Raw genomic sequence first — 19,245 nt, 5'->3', positions numbered from 1 at the left:
CACACTGATTTCAGTCATCCTGCCTAGCAGTTGGTTTCTCTGACATTTTCAGTGAACTGTGAAACTAAGATAAACTTCCTAAACAGTAAAACTTCCTATTACTGCTGTCCACTGGTAGTTGTGCCCTCTCTATGCTAAGCTAATTTTGTTCCCTTTGGGTAATTATGAACTGATTTGCCTTTGCTCCCCAGACTTCAGTAAATTTTTTTTTGCTTACCATGTTTATAACATTTTTAACCACTTGATGGCACCAAAACACTTTCATTAGTGTTCAGAGTGGTAGCTGTGTTAGTCTGTATCAGCAAGACCGAGGAGTCCTTGTGGCACCTTAGAGACTAACACATTTATTTGGGCATAAACTTTTTTGGGCTAGAACCCACTTCATCAGGTGCATGACATGAAAAATACAGGAGCAGATATAAATACATGGAAGGATGGGGGTTGCTTTACCAAGTGTGAGGTCAGTCTAACTAGATAAACCGATTAACAGCAGGATACCAAGGGAGGAAAAATCTCTTTTGAAGTGGTAAGAGAGTGGCCCATTACAGACAGTTGACAAGAAGGTGTGAGTAACAGTAGGGAGAAATTAGTATTGGGGAAATTACGTTTAGGTTTTGTAATGACCCAGCCATTCCCAGTCTTTATTCAGACCTAATCTGATGATGTCCACTTAAGACCATTAAAACTATTAACTCGGTGGACTGTGTCCACAGTACCAAGGCTAGTGTTGACTTCCGGAGCATTGCATTGTGGGTAGCTATCTCTCAGTTCCTGCAGTCTCTGCCACCCATTGGAATTCTGGGTTGAGATTCCAATGCCTAATGGGTCAAAAATATTGTCGCTGGTGGTTCTGGGTACATGTCACACCACACACACCCCACCCCACCCCATGAAAGCAACAGCAAACAATCATGTCTCACCTTTTTTTCCTGGGTTACCCGTGCAGGTATCATACCACGGCAAGCATGGAGCCCGCTCAGCTCACCATCACCTTATGTCTCCTGGGTGCTGGCAGACACGATACTGCATTGCTACATAGCAGCAGTTCATTGCCTTTTTGCAGCAGACAGTGCATTATGATTGGTAGCCATCATCGTCTCCTGGGTACTCTTTTAGTCGATCTCAGTGAGGTCGGTCCGGGGCGCCTGGGCAGACATGGGTGCTCCTGGCAGACCTCTGTGAGATCTGTGAGGGGTGCCTGGACATAAATGGGAGTGATTCCAAGTCATTTTCTTTAAGTTTCGTCTCCTGGAGATTCAGCCCTGCCTGCAATCGTATTGTACCATCTTCTGGCGAGCAGCCAGGAGATGACGATGGCTAGCAGTCATACTGCACCGTCTGCTGCCAGCCTAAGATGTATAAGAGAGATGGAGTGGATCAAAACAAGAAAGTGACCAGATTTGTTTTGTATTCATTTGCTTCCCCCTCTGTCCCTCCATGAAATTAATGGCCAACAATCGTTTTGGTGAGGTCTGTCGGGGCACCTTGAAAAGTTTAATGGAGATTCAGTCCTTCCTGGAATAGTGGGGGGAGGGATAGCTTGGTGGTTTGAGCATTGGTCTGCTAACCCCAGGGTTTTGAGTTCAATCCTTGAGGTGGCCATTCTGTGTGACAGTTGTGTGTGTTTCTCCTTGATGCAAAGCTACCTCCTTTGTTGATTTTTAATTCCTTGTAAGCCATGTCATCTGTCGACCCTCCCTCAGCACTACTGCAGGTCCCTGTTATAGCCTCTGTCCTTCATGCCCTTGGAGATTTTTTTCAAATGTTTGGGCATTTCATCTTTTGGAGTTCTGATAGCACGGATTTGTCTCCTCATACAGCAATCAGATCCCATACCTCCTGTTTGGTCCATGCTGGAGATCTTTTGCGATTCTGGGCCTCCGTCATGGTCACCTCTGCTGATGAGATCTGCACTCACCTGCAGATTGCCATGCTGGCCAAACAGGAAATGCTATTCAAAAGTTTGCGGGCCTTTTCCTGTCTACCCAGCCAGTACATCTGAGTTGAGAATGTTGTCCAGAATGGTCACAATGGAGCACTCTGAGATAGCTCCCGGAGGCCAATACCGTCTAATTGCGACCACACTACCCCAAATTCGACTCAGCAAGGTCAATTTCAGCACTACTCCCCTCGTTGGGGGAGGAGTACAGAAATCCATTTTAAGAGCCCTTTAAGTTGAAAAAAAGTCTTTGTCGTGTGGACGGGTGCAGGGTTAAATCAATGTAATGCTGCTAAATCAACCTAAACTCGTAGTGTAGATCAGGGCTAAAAGGCAATGTGGTCTAGAAATCACAATGCCCCTTTGAGGGCAATGGTTTATATACTTTTATAGCTAGGAGAGATGAAACTCAGTAAGATGAAGTTACTTGCCCAGAATTCTGCAGTTAGTCAATGGCCATTCTTGGTCTGTTATGCATTTTGAAATTTATTTCTGTTCACCATGTGTTTGAGATACTATGGTACCGAGGGCCATACAAGTACCTAATGAAGGGAATGCTGTTTACCACTGTACCTGAAGTCTTTGATTTAGACTATTTCCATATACTATTCTTTCTACTAACTAATGCATTTTTTCTGTAGTCGAATTATAAAATATCAGATAAGTACAAGATATACCTCTTAAAGCTCACCATCTGGATAAACGTTTAATGAATCTAGTTCTCTCCGGCTGTCGGATGATGTCTTTTCTGGTACTAGTAGATTTCTTTACTCCAGTCATTAAAATAAATGCATTTTGCCTTTCTCTCCATTCCTTTCTGATTGCCGATTGGTTGCACTCCTTATGCTATTGGAGGTGGGAGGGTGGGGTCATTGTCACCGGTTAATAATGGATCTTGTGGAACATCTGACTGGGTCAGTCATAATGGAGAAGACTGTGCAGAGCTAGTGTACTAAGGAAACCCTGGGGGAAGAGTGAAATTAATGCAAAAGGGGGAAGTAATGAACACTATGAGCTAGGTTGTGCTGAGTCCTATGTGGGTGCGTAAAAGGGAGAGCGGCAGGCACAAGGAACACACCTTGCCCCTCTGCAGCAAATTCTCAGGCTGTGTGCTTCTGCTATGCAAGGACTGTGGACTAGCACCAACTCTTGCATTAGAAACTCCAGAGAGAATGGGTGTGGGAGAAAATGGGACCATGGCCCAGCACTGGTGCACAGCCAGCCAGTGGAATTGGGTCTGTCCAAGAGGAGCGCACACAGCATTTTGCTAAAGGATGTATTGGATGCTTCCTCAGGTGGCTCCTGATAAATGTTGTGCTTGCATTGGGCACAACGCCTCTGTGAACTGCCTGCCACCAAGATACTGCGCCTCCCCATCATAGGAAGTATCTTAAAACTGCAATCTAGCCCTAAGTGTTATTTGTTGAAGTTGTTCTGTATGACCAAATTAATGGACCAAAATGTTTATTTTAATAAAAAACAGATATCATGGTGAAGCAGAAGTATGGACTCTGCAAATCTTTTTGAAGATTCTATAACAGAAACTTTTTTTTTCCAGATTTTGCACGAGATTGTTCCCTCTCATGAATTAATGTTAGAATATAATGCCATGCTTCAAAAATCAAGTAAGTCTTTAGATGCCCGTGTTCTTTTCCTTAAAGTTATTCTAAGTACAAGTTTCCTAGAATGGCTGTTGGCTTTTCCCTGTTTAAAGTAGTTTTAGTAAATTTAAAAGAAAAAGTAAGGTGCAAGGAGGACAGGAGTCTAGAAGACAGATGCATTGACAGATAGTTACAAACCTTTGTAAACAAATCCTTGTCTAAATAAAAATGTGCAGACACTAATTGTCAGAGTATGTAGGCAACACAACCAAGATCTCAATAATGACTAATGATTTGGGGTACCTCAGTGTCAGGTGCCCAAAGTGATACTTTAATGAGCCTTTGACTTTCAGAAAGGATTGATGTGCCGCACTCTGCCTGAATTTAGTATGTATTATTCATTAGATTCAAGAACAAAACCCACATTTTCTCCAAATGAATCTTATCTTTGTCTATCTGAAAATAATCTCCAGAATTGACATAGCCCCCATCTCGATGTGCTAGTCACTTACGATGTAAGTCAGACTCTTCTCTTGAATTGATCCTCTGAAATGTAGTATATTGTAGCATGTAGGCAGTGTGGTGATGGTTCTTTAATTCCAAGTTTTTTTCTTCCCTTTCCCCCTGCCTCACTTGTCTTCCTGAAAAAGTTTCCTTTTCGGCTGAAGTGTCTCTTGTGTTATCAGCACACGCGATATTTTTGAAAAATCCATTTAGCTGTTTTTGAATTATCAGAGTTTGGCAGGGGACATCTCATATATTAGGATAATTTTTCAGATCTTTTTTTCTGCTCTGATAACTCAGATAGTCTTGTTTAAAAATCCAAATTTGTCCAGTATGATGTTTTCAATGAGGAATGCCTGCTTTATTAAGTCTGGGAACAAAATAAATTCATTCTTCTTTTCCAATCCAAGTGAGCATTAAGGACTTGATCCTGTGTAGTTCTAAGCATCCTCAACCCTAGCCTGGTTGCTCCCAGGGTGGCCTCTGTAGTGATTGGGAGGAGGGGGGGTTGAACTGTCTGTGGACAGCCAGGAAATCCCTGGGGGAAGGGGTGTGTGTGTTTTTTGCACCTGCCCTGCCCCAACTGCTGCCTCCTTCTCTGGTCCAGGGACCTTCCCCCTCCCTGGCCCCTATCACGCTGCCCCCCACTCCCCAGGGCTCCCTGCGGCCCCTGTGTTTGTGTGTTGGACAGTCACATCCAATCCCTTCACACTGCCCCCCTTTCCCTTCCCCGGCTTAGTTCATAGCCTCAGAAAATCCCTTCAAACTGTCCCCCTTTTCCCCTCCCCTTATTTCATGGGGGGGATGACAGACCAAGTGGGCAGGGAGCGCTGGGGGTGTGTGTGTTTTGGTGGCACTTCGGGGAGGGGAGGGTTCGGCCTTCAGCTGTTTTCTTTGGAGTAATATGGCCCTCCCCGCTTTACGAGTTGTGCAGGCCTGCTATAAAGTGAACTCCTGGTTCTACTGAAGTTCAATATCCAAAACTGTCATTGGCTTTTGGGACCAGGATTTGGGCTCAATGTTTGTCAGAGCAGAAAGGTTGGTGCTTTTAAATTAGTGTGCTACCTAGCCTCCATGTGTGCTAAGATTTATTGTTCGTTATTGTATTTTACCATGTGTAATGGTGAGTCATTTCTAATGAGGAACAAACATTGCTTCCTTGATCATTTTACTCTGACATGCTGCAAGTGAAATTTTAAGAACTATGTTCATAGCATGGGTCTCACTATAAGAGAAAAGTATCCTATCTCGTAAACAGTAGTAAATGTTGTCTTGTTGGACTAGCCTGGAGGTCTGTATGTTAACACTCGGTTGTTGTGGGGATTTGTGATTGAGTCAGTTTTTTCTCTGTGGGCTTGTGGGAACTTGGAATAAACCGGAAGCAGTGTGTTCAGTCCCCTCGGGAAGGGCAGATGATCTTTGCTAACAACCACTACTGACCAGTCAGGAGCATCATTATTGAGCTCTAGGGATCTGCTGACCAGAGGCAGCAGCCAGGGCCAGCTCCAGGTTTTCTGCCACCCCAAGCAGCAAAAAAACAAAACAAAAAAAAAGCCGTGGCAGTGCAATCACGCTGCTCCACTCTTCAGCGGCAATTCGGCGGCAGGTCCTTCGTTCCAACAGGGACTGAGGGAGCCGCCGCCGAAGACCTGAACGTTCCGCTGCAGTAGGGGCAGGAATGCCGTCCCTTGATATTGGCTGCCCCAAGCACCTGCTTCCTTAGCTGGTGCCTGGAGCCGGCCCTGGCAGCAGCCACACTGTAAGACAGTCAGTCTAGGATGAGTGAGTGAACTTGATTCTGCTGGATGGTTGCTCTTGGAGCCTCTTCAATCAGCAGTCATTAAGCAGGATTAAAAGGACAGAGAGCAGCTCCAATATAAGCTATGTTCCAAAAACTAAGCAGCTGTTGAGTACAGATATACCTTGCCAGGTTTCCAGTAGGAGGAGGAAGAACCAGGTCTGGAATTGTGAAGAGGGCCTCACCACAGCCAGCAGAATGAAGACGAACTAGATCTTGTTGCTGCTTGTCTTATGAATGAATGCAGGATTGTTCATTAACTTGACTGATTCTAATTCCAGGGAAAAGAAAAAACCATAGACTGGGGCTGGAGATTATTTTCACGCTCCTAGATTTTGCTGGGTGGAAGGAGCATGTAAAAGCTTGGAGCTGTTTAGCAAAACAGATTAAACAGATCCTGGAGAAGTAAGTATAGTATATCTAGTATTGCCATACTAAGGGAATTAAACATTACAGTGGGTCAGTCCATGTGGAAACTAAGATATATGCACTTTGGTAGCAAGAACATTGTCCGTCCTCTTATCCTCTCAGAGACTTGCCGTGTTACTGAACAGAAGAGTAAACTGCCAAGTCCTGTAGTAGTTCAGGGTGCTCTTTTAATACAATGTCCTATAGCACTCTGCATTCCCAAACACTGCATCTTTCAGTGACGATACTACAGTGTTTGGTCTGCTGCTGTTAGAATATTGCAAGAATTTTTTTTTTAAAGGTGATCATTGTGTGAATAATGAGTTTCTGAGCCAGTGCTGAGTGACATAAACTACAAATCCAAAGGAAGCCATCTCCAAGCAGCCCACCCTGGTTAGAAGTTTACTATGATGAGTAGAATTCAGAGGAGTGGTGAATAAAGGTGTTCAAAGGGGTGATCCTGGAGGCTTCTCTACTCCCTCAAAGGCAAACTGTTCACCTGAACCATTCATAATACTGGCTGAGTGTGTCAGTGGTGCCCTTTAACATAGTATGCACGTTTTGTGTGTAAAAGGTGCTCCAGGTTGTTTCTAGCTCTACCTTTTAAAAACGCTTCTCAAATAGTAAGCTCTATGAGACCAGGCTTATATCTTTTTTTTGTAAAATACCCTGTAAATGTCATACTTTTTTACAAATAGATCTGGTGTTGAGTAAAAATAGTGTTGAAAAGCATGTAGGCCTATGTTCAGTGATTTTATTTAAAGATCAACCAATGTTGCTAGTCTCGTGGATGGACAGTTAAGATATTTTCACTTTTAGCCTATTAAACCAGAAGTGTCTTGGTGGTATTTCTGTTTAGTGAAATTTGTTTAAAAAAAATCAGCCTTATCTGCAATCTCCCAGCCCGTGAGCCAACCCCAAAGTATAACCAAATGACCTGGGAACAATTCTTGTATTTATTGAAAAATTTACCTTCATAAAACAGCCAGTTTGTCAGTCCCTTAAGTGGCAACTGGGACAAATTCATCCCTGGCGTCACTTCAAATTTACACATCCCTTTAAACTGAAACAACTTTGCTATCAGACTTCTTGCAAATCTAGTTATTAAATTTTGCTTACTACTATTGTACTAAACTGGCACACAAGCTAAAAGGTCACTCCATTTTCTGTATAAAATTTAGTTTATTTTTCATTTCAAACCCTAATTAGTACCAACATGCAGACTTTAAATGAGATGGTGCTGCATTCTGTAGTGTAACTCTTTCTTTTCAGCTGGCAGTGCTGCACAGCCCTGCGGTGGCCACTGCCACTTTTTTCTATCAAATGTGTGATGGATTGAATACCACATGCATTCCAGGTCTCTGTAAGCAACATGTGAAATGTGCAGCACTCAGAGCAATGCTTTGGTAACTTCCACTTTATTTAAAAAAGAAAAAAAAGATTCCTCCCGCCCAACTCAAGTTTAGCTGTAACCTATTAACTCTCTCCAGCTCGGGCAAGCATCTTGACTGGGTCACGGAGGAGTGGAACTCTAGAAAGGACTGGTGGCCAGCTTTCCACTTTAGCCACTACTTGGCGAAAAGAAATTGGCAGGAAAATGAAAATCTTGCTTGTGAAAAAGCATTGGTGGCTGGAATCTTGCTGGGAAGAGGTAATTTTATATCTTCTTCTTTACTCCGTGGAATAGAAATATTGGCTAGTTCAAGCTTTAATGGCAGGGGATGTGTCTGATTTGTGTTCTGGAAGAATTTTCAGCCTTGTGATTTCAAGGAAGGAGGCTGGCTTGATCCTGCAAGGGTGAATACAAGAGAGGTTCTAAAATGCTTGGTATTTGCCATTGAGGTGTAGTTCACGTCTCACAGGTCTTGCTACAGCCATGGTTCCCTTGAAATGACACTGAGCTACATTCATCCTGCTTTGAATGATTGATTTGATTTTATCTGCCCCTTGTTGAGTCATTGACAGTCAAAATAAGAATGAGCTAATAAACAATAAAATTAGAAGATTAGGAACACCAGAAGAAATATTAGCAGGTGATGCATTAGTGGTAGTAGCCCTGAAGCCGTCATTCCAGAAATACTATGAGGAAACAACTTCCTGAGTGTTGTCTATTATTAGTCACCTCAGCTGCTAGAACAGGGCCTCATCCTCCCTGATTGAACTACCTCATTATCTCTACCTTGCCTGCATATATATACATATACATATACATATACATGTATGCATACATATACACCTGCCCCTGGAAATTTCCACTACATGCATCTGACGAAGTGGGTATTCACCCACGAAAGCTCATGCTCCAAAACGTCTGTTAGTCTATAAGGTGCCACAGGACTCTTTGCTGCTTTTACAGATCCAGACTAACACGGCTGCCCCTCTGATACTTTGTCTATTATTAGAGTGTCTGGAGAGCTACTCAGTACTTAAGAACTATATTCTTATCTCAATAGGACCCTAAGGAAGCTAGGTGTGGTTTGGGTTGGGTGTGGTTTGCCTGGAAACTGTTTTTAGGGGCATGGTTGTTTAGTTGGGTGGCTGACTCTCAGGACAGAACAGATCTGTAGTGACCACTAGGATATCGGTCAGGTCTCCAGTATAGAAAGATGTGTATGCTTGAGAGATACCATCATGTCATTATTCAAACAAGCTTCCTAGTACTTGAATATAAGCTGTGCATGTAGTGCTTTCCTTCTTAATGTTGTATGCCCAAATTTGCATACAAGGAGAATGATTTGATTTATAAGCCTTGACGCTGGAGTATAGCAGTCCTCTGTCTATTGAGCTGAGGCAAGCAGAGCTATGTGAGGTGGGTAGTTTGATGGCAGTTCATGGAGCACACGTGGGACAAGGGGAATTGAAACAGGGAAGATGGAGAAGTGGAATGGAGTGGAGCTGTGTTTGGGTGAATCACTTGGGACTTATCAGAGCACAGCTCTGATTTGCTTCGCTAGCCCTAGGTTCTTCCACTTCAAGTCCCACTTCTCCTCATCTTCCCGACAAATATGCCTGTATTCAAGAGGCACAGTGTCCTCATGGCTGTGAGGAGCTGCAGACAGTATAAGCTTGTAATCAGACTTGCAGGTAAAAATCCATGCTGTCAGGATGGGGGATGACTGTAGTGTAAATGGCTGGTCCCTTGCTCCCACAGAGCACTCTGACTCTGGAACTCTGGCAGAGGACCTTCTGTGGATTCGCAAGGAGGACTGCACAATGCCATGGAGGCAGCACTGCACCTTCTTCCTTGCCCCCGAGAGTGAGACCTGTCTGAGTAAGGTCCCTTCTGCCCATAGTAGTAGAGTAGATGGTTGAGGCATTAGTCTGAAGTTTGTGAAGTAGCTCGGATTTTCCAGCGAAAGGCAACCTTCAATGGGCTGGCTTTTCCATTACTAACACCTTCCAGACTTATTTTTGATATCGGGAACCCACTTTTACTTCCAACAAACGGCCACTGAACATTTGGCTGTTACCAGTAAGTGGGCAGTTAACTAATTTAGTTCCAGATGTAGAATGACTTTTTTGAAGCCCATTAAGCAAAGGAAGCAATGTGCACATGTTGAAGAGCGAATAGGGCACATTAGTTTTACTAAATATTTAGACTTATGTGTGTATATAAACTTTTTTTGCACTCTTAAGTCCTAATATATCTGAAGGGCATTACAAAATTAGACTTGCCAGAGAAGCCCAATGAAATGTACAGTTACCTACACCTAACTTATCACTGTCTTTGAGGATATGTGGGAGACTTTCTTGGTCTAAATACTATAACTGCTTATTTGGTAGTGGTGATATAAGATGTGCATGCACAAGGTATGCCAGTGACTTCTATTATAGAAACTTTTCTTTTAAGGGAACATTTGTGCTCAGGGAAATGCCTGATTGCAAATGCAAATGCAAATTGAAAGCATTTTATGTTCTTCAGTTTGTATCACAGTGTGGTTTATAACGTCATTTCATTTTTGTTTTAGATTGCAAATACTTCAAATATGTTTCACACCAAGGCTGCATAGCCAAGAAGGAAAAATTTCAAACAGTGAAGAAATTTGTGAAGAAACACAGCTCTGCCCATTTGAGAGCATCTGGTGTTTTGGATTCCTGCACGCACCTTTGATGTTTACAAGATGTCTTTAAGGTCCTCTTATTAAAAATACTAAATTATTTTCCCAGCTTTTCTGTGGGGCTTTTCTTGACAGGTTCTCACTACAAAGAACTTTGAGAGTGGATTGCTAGCTCAGTACTAGACTCAGCATATTGCTGGCCATATTCTTGGTTTGTATTCTTATTTATAATAAAAGGGGAGTAAATCCATTGGTAAGAGAATCTGTTTTCTTTAATATTTTAGTCCATATTTGTTTATGTGAGATTTAATACGCAGAGCTGATGCCTCAAGAACATATTTGAAAGGTATTTAGTTGTGGAAAGGTAATTGTGGAGCAATGTACCTGTGGCTTGCTGACATTGAGACTGATCCTGCTCCCATTTAAGTCAAAACGAGTTTTGAAATTGCCTTTAATGGGAGTGGAGCAAGGCCATGTTTCAAATCTAGTCAAATTGACAGTGACATAAAATAGTTAATGTCTGGCTGTAGCAGGAGTTTTCCAAGTCATGTGTTCCCATAGGGGAACTTCCCACCCTCTCACTTGTTATGCTACAAGAAATGCAGTCTGAGAAATACTTAAACAAGTAAGCAAGACATGTTGCTGGTTGACACCATCTAGAGATTATCTTCTATGCTGAGAAATCTGTGGAATCAATTACTAGGAAAAAAGTGTGTGGAGTACATAGGCTTAATTAATAGTGGCTTATGGTTAGGCTTGGCAGAATTGGTGGTTTGGTTGTTTTTTTTTTTTAATAATGTCCCGGCTAATATCTATTTTGAAGCATTTTTTCTATTTTTTATTGATTTAAATTTTCACAGTTGCAGGAAATTGGTGGGAGCAGGGTTGAACAATAGATTCATAAACTCTAGGACTGGAAGGGACCATGAGAGGTCATCAACTCCAGTCCCCTGCCCTCATGGCAGGACCAACTATTGTCTAGACAATCCCGAATAGACATTTATCTAATCTACTCTTAAATATCGCCAGAGACGGCGATTCCACAGCCTCCCTAGGCAACTTATTCCAGTGTTTAACCGCCCTGACAGTTTCTAATGTCCAACCTAAACCTCCCTTGCTGCAGTTTAAACCCATTGCTTCTTGCTCTATCCTTACAGGGTAAGATGAACAAGTTTTTCTCCCTCCTCCTTATGACACCCTTTTAGATACCTGAAAACTGCTATCATGTTCCCTCTCAGTCTTCTCTTTTCCAAACTAAACAAACCCAATTCTTTCAGCCTTCGTTCATAGGTCATGTTCTCAAGACCTTTAATCATTCTTGTTGCTCTTCTCTGGACCTTCTCCAATTTCTCCACATCTTTCTTGAAATGTAGTGCCCAGAACTGGACACACTACTCCAGTTGAGACCTAACCAGTGCCGAGTAGAGGAGAAGAATGACTAGGAGGCAGGTCAGACAATTATGTAATAGCTAGACACAGATTAAAAAAGTTAGTTTGATAACAATGAATATACAAAATAAATAACCATAAATCAAATTCTAATAGGTTTTCCAGCAGTATTTTTCTTAGCTTTGCACATCTGTAAGTTTACGTTATCATTAAGGCTAAGATTTTGTCAGTTATTTTTAGCAAAAGTAATGGACAGGTCATGAGGAATAAACAAAAATTCACAGAGCCCGTGACCTGTCTGTGACTTTACTAAAAATAACTGGGGGAGGGGGGGACTGACAGGCTGAGCCGCCCACCATGGCAGGGACACAGCCCCAGCTCCAGTGGGTGGTGCAGCCATGGGGGATGCACGTCCCCTTGTTCCAGAACTGACCGCAGTTGCGGGATAGGTGCATGGCCCCATCTGCAGCCCGTGCCAAGCCCTAGCCACAGCCTTGGGAAGCCTCACGAGGAGCACATGGCCCCTGCTGCAGCCACTGGGCAGGGGTGCACGGTCCCTGCTGCAGCCCCCAGCTGAGTCATGGGGCTGGGGCGCAGCTGCGGGCTGCAGCTGCAAGGTGGGTGCGTGGTCCTTGCTGTAGCCCCTGCCAAACCCTAGGTGGAGCCAGGATGTGTGAGCAGAGTCCCAGCTGCTGGACAGGGGCATGCAGTCATCTCCCTCCAACCGCAGGGCAGGGGCTGCAGGGTCCTGGTTCCAGCCATCTAAGCCCAGTTGCAGGGCAGGAGCCCTCATTCCCACCTCCAGCCCTAGCTTCAGTTGGTGACAGCTGAAGTGGAAGAAGTCACCAGAGGTCCAGTAAAGTCACGGAATCTGTGACTGCAGTGACCTCTGTGACTAAATCGTAGCCTTTGTTATCATCTATGGAAATATTTTTTCATCGGTTTGTGTGTATGACTTACAGATGTTTACGATAAAAACCAGGTCCCTCCAAATCTACTTACAGTACATCACAGAACACACTCATCCAGCCAAAGATCTATGAAGGTGTGGCTTGGTAGCAGATTATGTGAAGCTTTTAGAAAATTGAATCAGAGTCAGGAACATGGAAAATCAATAGCTGTTTGCCATTATGGATCATGTGTTGAACTGTAGCATAGTTGAACGGGGAAGGGATAGCTCTGGTTTGAGCATTGCCCTGCTAAACCCAGGGTTGTGGGCTCAATGCTTGAGAGGGCCATTTAGGGATCAAAGGCAAAAATCTGTCTGGGGATTGGCCCTGTTCTGAGCAGGGGGTTTTAGTAGATGACCTCCTGAGTGCCCTTCCAACTCTGATATTCTATATCAGAATCTGGTCACACTGAACATGATTGCTATATCTTTAATCTAAAAACCACTAATACAGTTCAGCCTCTCCAAACATCATTTTCCCAGCACATCTGTATGTATGTATGTTGACTCGTCCACACCCACCATGCTACACTGCATGGTTGCATAAATAGACTGGGAAAGTCTTTCCATATTGCTTCAGTGGCTGGTGCTATAGACAGAGGTTTGCGGATGTTTTTTCATGTGATGCTGTGCTCTTTAAGACATCATATTTGGAGATACAAAGGTAGTAGGATTGTGTAAGATTTTTCCACTCTGCAGAAGAAACCTTATAGAACTTGTTTGCAGTCCTGTTCATGGGCAAGACTGAACATGGAACACCCTGTGACATACTATACCTTGGGGGAGTGTCTTATAAAAGACAGTTACCTTTTCCCTAACTGATGTTCTTTGAGATATGTTGCTCATGTCCATTCAATATTAGGTGTGTGTGCTCACCACATGCACCAGTGCCAGAAGATTTTCCCTTAGCAGTATCCATAGGGGACCATCCCTGGTGCCCTCTAGAGTGGCGCCTGCCTGGCGCGGTGTAAGGGGCACCGCCAGTTCCCCCCACCCCTCAGTTCCTTCTTGCCAGAAACTGACAGTGGGGAAGAAGGGCAGGTTGTGGAAGGGACATGAGCAACACACCTTGAAGAACACCAGTTACAGAAAAGATAACTGTCCTTGGAGTGCTTGTTCATGTCCATTCCATATTAGGTGACTCCAAAGCTGTGCCCCTGGAGGTGGGTAGGATATCACGGATGTGTAGATTGCAACACAGCTCTGCCAAACCCAGTGTCGTCTCTGGCCTGCTGAGTGATGGCAATGAGAGGTAAACGTGTGAACAGAGAACCACGTTGTGGCTCGGATGTGCGCCCGGAGAGGTGCCTACGCTCTCGCCAAGTCAGTGGCGGCGGAACCCCTACCAGGTTGTAACAGATCCTTATACACGAGGTGATTCAATTGGAAATCCTCTGCGAGGACTCCAGATGACACTTCATCCTATCTGCTGTAGCGATGAAGAGCTGAGTCAATTTTTGGAAAGGCTTGGTACATTCTAAGTAGAAAGCCAAGGTCCTCTGGACGTTCAGCGTGCGAAGATGCCTCTCCTCACTGGTCTTGTGTGGTTTGGGACAGAACATTGGCATGAAGATGTCCTGGTTCATATGGACAGGGCCGGCTCCAGGCACCAGCTTATCAAGCAGGTGCCTGGGGCAGCAATGCCGGAGCGGGGCGGCATTTTCAGCTATTTGGTGGCAATTTGGTGGAGGGCCTCTTACTTCTGCTCGGGGTGGGGGGAAGGCCAAACCCTTGGAGCTGGCTCTGCATATGGAAGGTGGAGACCACCTTTGGCAGGAAGACCAGGTGGGGCCATAACTGAACCTTATCTTTGTAGAAGACCATGTATGGAGGTCCTGAGGTCAAGGCTTTAATTTCAGAGACCCATCTTGCCGATGTCATGGCCACCAGGAACACGACACCTTTCATGACAGGTGGGAAAGGGAGCAGGAACCTAGCGGCTCAAAGGGCGGACTGGTGAGCCTAGAAAGGACCAAGTTAAGATCCCACTGCAGGACAGAAGTCCATACTTGTGGGAAGAGTCAAACATCTCAAGAATCTGACCGTCATGTCATGAAAAAACACCATCTGGCCCTGGATCGCTGAGTGGAAAGCGGAGAGGGCCAGGAGATGCACTCTGATGAAAGAGTGTGCCAGGCTCTGGTTCCTCAGATGAAGCAGATAGTTTAAGATAGACTGTATAGAGGAGCCACACTCGGATGCCCAGCGGGAAAACCTCGTCCACTTGGCCAAGTAAGTCAGTCTGGTTGAAGGCTTCTTGCTTCCCAGGAGGAGCTGTTGGACCTTATTCAAGCAGGTTTGCTCCTCTAGGTTCAGCCACGCAGCTTCCATGCCAAGAGATGGAGGGACATGAGGTTGGGGTGCAGGAGCTGACCATGGTCCTGTTATAGCAGGTCCGGTTGGCTGGGCAGGGGCCAGGGAGGGGCCACTGCCAGGATCATGAGCGTGCCAAACCAGTGCTGGCAAGGCCATGCTGGGGCCATCATAAGAACCTAATGCCTTGTCTCTCTTGATCTTTGCCTGGACCCTGTTGATGAGTGGAATCGGAGGCAACGCATCCATCAGGTTCCCTGACCACAACAGGAGGAAGGCATCAGAGTCCTTGCTGTGAACAAAACTGGCGGCATTTCCTGTTTAGCCTGGTGGTGAACAGGTCCACTTGGGGAGTTCCCTACCTCTGGAAGGTCATGCAGGTTACCTCTTGGTGGAGCGACCACTTTTGGTGAGAGGAGAAGTCCCTGCTGAGGTGATCCGCTAGCATGTTCTTGACACCAGGGAAATGACAAGCTTCCAGATGGATTTCATGGCTCATGCAGAAGTCCCAAAGACATAGTGCCTCTTGGCAGAGAGTCGATGAACGTGCTCCCTGTTGCCTGTTGATATAGAACATCAAGGCCATGTTGACTGTCAGGACTCTCACCACCTTGTCCGACAGGTGAGGTAGGAAGACTCTGCATACCAAGCGGACAGCCCTGAGCTCTTTGACGTTTATGTGTAAGTCATTTCTGGGGACCACATACCCTGGGCCTGGAGGTCGCCAATGTGCGTGCCCCAGCCGAAGTCCAAGGCATCCGATACCAACTCGATGGAGTGATGGGGGTGTTGAACGAAAGTCCCCCTAGGACAGTCATGCAATTGGTCAGCCATCTCAGTGAGGCAAGTACCATCGGGGGAATGGTAACGAGCTTGTCCAGGTGATCTCTGGACTGGAAATAGACTGTCACCAGCCATTGCTGCAGGGGCCACATCCAGAGCCTAGCATGGCAGATAATGTATGTGCATGCTGCCATGTGACCCAGCAGACCCAGGCAAACCCCAGTCGTAGTTAGGGGGAATGCGGAGACCTCCGCAATGAGGTCTGTCAGCGTCTGGAACCTTTCTAGTGGCAGGAACGCTCTGGTGCAGGTCAAGTCAAGCACTGCTCCAATGCACTCTGTCCTTTTTGCACTGGAACCAGTAGGCCCATGGGGCATGTGGCTTGCAGCACCGCAACATCCTCTTGGACCTGAGACCTGGAGTTGTCCTCAACTAGCCAGTTGTCAAGGTACAGATAGATCTGGTTACCCCTACGCCTGAGGTAAGCAGCCACCACCGACATGCACTTGGTAAACACTCTGGGTGCTGTCACCAGGCCGAATGGGAGGGCTGCAAACTGGTAGTGGTGGGGCCCCACCGTAAACTGGAAGAAGCATCTGTGATCTTGAAAGATCGCTTTGTGGAAGTATGTGTCCTTCAAATTGAGGGCAACATACCGGTCTCCGAGATCCAGGGAGGGATGATAGAAGACAAGGAGACCATGCAGAACTTTAGCTTCTTTAGAAACTTGTTGAGGTCCCTCAGGTCCAGAATGGGCTGCAGACCACCCGTGGCCTTTGAGATTAAGAAGTACTGGGAACAGAACCCTTGTTTCTGTATGCAAGAGGAACTTCTTCCACCGCACCCAATTGCAGAAATCCCTTTACCCTGCACAAGGAGACTCTCGTGAGAAGGGTCCCCGAAGAGGGATGGGGAAGGGGAGGGTGTAGAAGTAAACTGTGAGGTATAACCTTCCCCTGACAGTATTGAGGACCCAGCAGTCTGAAGTTATCGCTTTCCGTGCGGGGAGGAAAAAAGAGAGGCAGTTGGAGAACAGTGGGACAGATGGATCAGGGGTAAAGTCTGGTAGTTTGCCCTTGAGCACACTCTCAAAACACTCGTTTGCCCCCCTGCTTATTGTGGGTTGAGCCCGACTGGGCAAAGGGAGGAGGTGGGTGGCCCAGGCGGAGCTTGTAGCCCCTACTCTTCTTATGGGGGAGCTCTTGATGGGGTTGACTCCCTTGGCCCTGAGATTGCTGTAGTTTGAACTGCTTACGGGCTAGACCTGGAACATACAGCCCCAGAGTTTTCAGGGTAGTGCGGAAGTCCTTAAGGCCATGCAGTTTACTGGCCATCTGTTCTGCAAACAGGGCCTGGCCGTCGAAGGGGAGGTCCTGCATCAATTGCTGAGCCTCCATTGACAGACCCGAGAGGACAGCCAGGATGCCCTTCGCATGGAGATGGCCGAGGCCATGGTGCGAGCCGCAGAGTCTGCTTCCTCCAAGGCTGCTCAGGGGGTCGCGCTCGCTGCAGCCGTACCCTCTTCGAGGATTGCCTGGAATTCTTTTTTAGATCCTTCAGGCAGTGAGACCTTGAATCTGGCCATAGACTGCCATGTATTGTAGTCATAGCGGCCAAGGAGGGCTTGGTGGTTGCCATTCAGCTGAAGGCTGGAAGACGCATACATTTTTCGCCCAAACAGATCCAGTCTCTTCAAGTCTTTATTCGTGGGTGTAGCCCTTGGTTGACCCAGCCTCTTGCTCTGGTTAAAGGCCTCAGCTATGAGGGAGTTTGGGGCTGGGTGAGTATAGAGATGCTTATGGCCTTTAGCTGGCACAAAATATTTGCGCTCAGCCCTTTTTGAAAGAGGTGGCAGGGAGGAGGGGGTTTGTCATAGGGCATTAATTATTTTCAATACACCTGTGTAGGGGTAAAGCCACTCTAATGGGTGCCTTGGAGCAAAGAATGTCAAACAGTGAGTCTGACGGATTCTCAAGTTCCTCTGCTTGGAGCCCCAGGTTAGAGGTGACCCTCTTCAAAAGCTCCTGATGACTCTTGGCATCGTCTTGTGGAACTGGGTGAGGGGGACCCATAATCGCTTTGTCTGGCAATGATGAGGGCGAAGCCAGCACCGAGGGATCCACCACATCCCCTGGTGGTCCAACTGGCTGCTCCACTAGGTCCTCATGGGCCTGGGGGGATGTCTTCCCCTGTGAGGCCTCCACCTCCGGCGGAGGGTGGGATGCTGTAGCCGATGGCCTGTCTGAGGCCCCCGCCACTGATCGGGCAGCCTGGGAAGGCTGGGTGAACCCGCATGGATTCCAGGAGTACCGTGCTGCTGGCCATTGGCCTGGAGGCCATGCGGTCAGTTGCAGTGCCGATGAGGTCTGGTGCCAGGGCCTATCCTGCTACCAGGGACTTCTGATCAGCACCGGAGTAGTAAGCAGAATGGATGCTGCGGAGTGACCATGACCAGTTGGCCAGGCACCCCTCCTCACTGTGGTGCTGGCTGCTGTGCTTTGATGCCAACCTGTCTAACCTGACGAGTTTGTCCCTCGGAACCCCTGGCGATCTACGCCTCATGCTGCTTGACCTGTACCGGGATCTAGAGTGGGACTGGGATCTGGAGTTGTCTATAGAATCTCCCCGATTGAGGGGATTCGTGTCTTGGTGACTGGTGATGGGCGGGTGACCGGTGACCCCGTTCTGTCAATCGCAAGACCAGTGCCGAGATGTTGGAGACCTGATGGGTCTGTCTCGACACTCATGCCAGGGGCATTATGCCAGGGGCAACATGCCTCTGCAGGTCTGTGCCAGGTTACTGGTGAGCCACACCTCGGTGTCCCAGGGTCCAGAGTCCGAAGAGGGCATCTCTGAACCTACCTCCCAAAGTCTGAGGCATGACAGCTCCGTGCAGGTGAATGCTGGTGGGATGTCCCCTGCAATGGGGAGCAGCACTGCTGAGGCGGAGACACTCAGAATGGTCCCAAGGCAGATTTACCCCTGGGCTTGGGTATCCCTGGAGCCAGTGTGGGTGGCACCGGTAGCATCAGGATCTCCTGCACTGCCTGCAGGGCCTTGGGCATCGATGGGACTTCGAGTTAACAGAGGCCCTCATCACTGTCCAGTGTGGCAGGCATAGTACGGGAGGGGTCGACCCCTCGACATGAGCTGGTACCTGACTCCCTGAGAGAGGTGTTAAGCCACCCAGTATCAGCCTTGGCTCTCCTCTGGCCCTCTCCTTTCTCTTACGGGAAGTGGGCTTCCTGGCCAGGGAGGGGGATCAGTGCTGGCTTGTAGACAGCACAGGCGGGGTGCTCCGTACCAACACTGCGGTGCTTCCCAGTGCCGGGGTCAGTGCTGACTCCATCAGAAGTGCCCTAAGATGGATGTCTTTCTCCTTTTCCATTTTGGATTTGAATGGCTTGTGCATCCGATACTTGTCACTTATATGTCCTCCTAGACATTTTTAACTGCCACATGTTACTGGTGGCAAGAAGGAACTGAGGGTGGGGGGAGCTGAT

General features: G+C 46.7%; 1 protein-coding gene across 4 annotated transcripts in view; it reads left to right on the top strand.

Annotated features, from left to right (window-relative positions):
* Positions 1-10,558, top strand: part of TAF1A (TATA-box binding protein associated factor, RNA polymerase I subunit A) — a 31,394-nt gene extending 20,836 nt beyond the window's left edge. For 2 of the 4 annotated variants that reach the window (XM_050948575.1, XM_050948577.1), the window contains 4 exons: positions 3,498-3,564; positions 6,124-6,247; positions 7,741-7,901; positions 10,219-10,558. In XM_050948575.1, coding sequence (XP_050804532.1) covers positions 3,498-3,564; positions 6,124-6,247; positions 7,741-7,901; positions 10,219-10,361 — 495 coding nt within the window. In that variant the 3' untranslated portion in view covers positions 10,362-10,558. The remainder of the gene's footprint in view (positions 1-3,497; positions 3,565-6,123; positions 6,248-7,740; positions 7,902-10,218) is intronic. The other 2 variants (XM_050948576.1, XM_050948578.1) reach the window with 2 other exon arrangements.
* Positions 10,559-19,245: the final 8,687 nt, after the last annotated feature.

This window comes from Gopherus flavomarginatus, chromosome 4, assembly GCF_025201925.1.
Source record: "Gopherus flavomarginatus isolate rGopFla2 chromosome 4, rGopFla2.mat.asm, whole genome shotgun sequence".
NCBI classification, from domain to species: Eukaryota; Metazoa; Chordata; order Testudines; family Testudinidae; genus Gopherus; species Gopherus flavomarginatus.
This window is presented reverse-complemented; position numbering and strand designations above follow the sequence as displayed.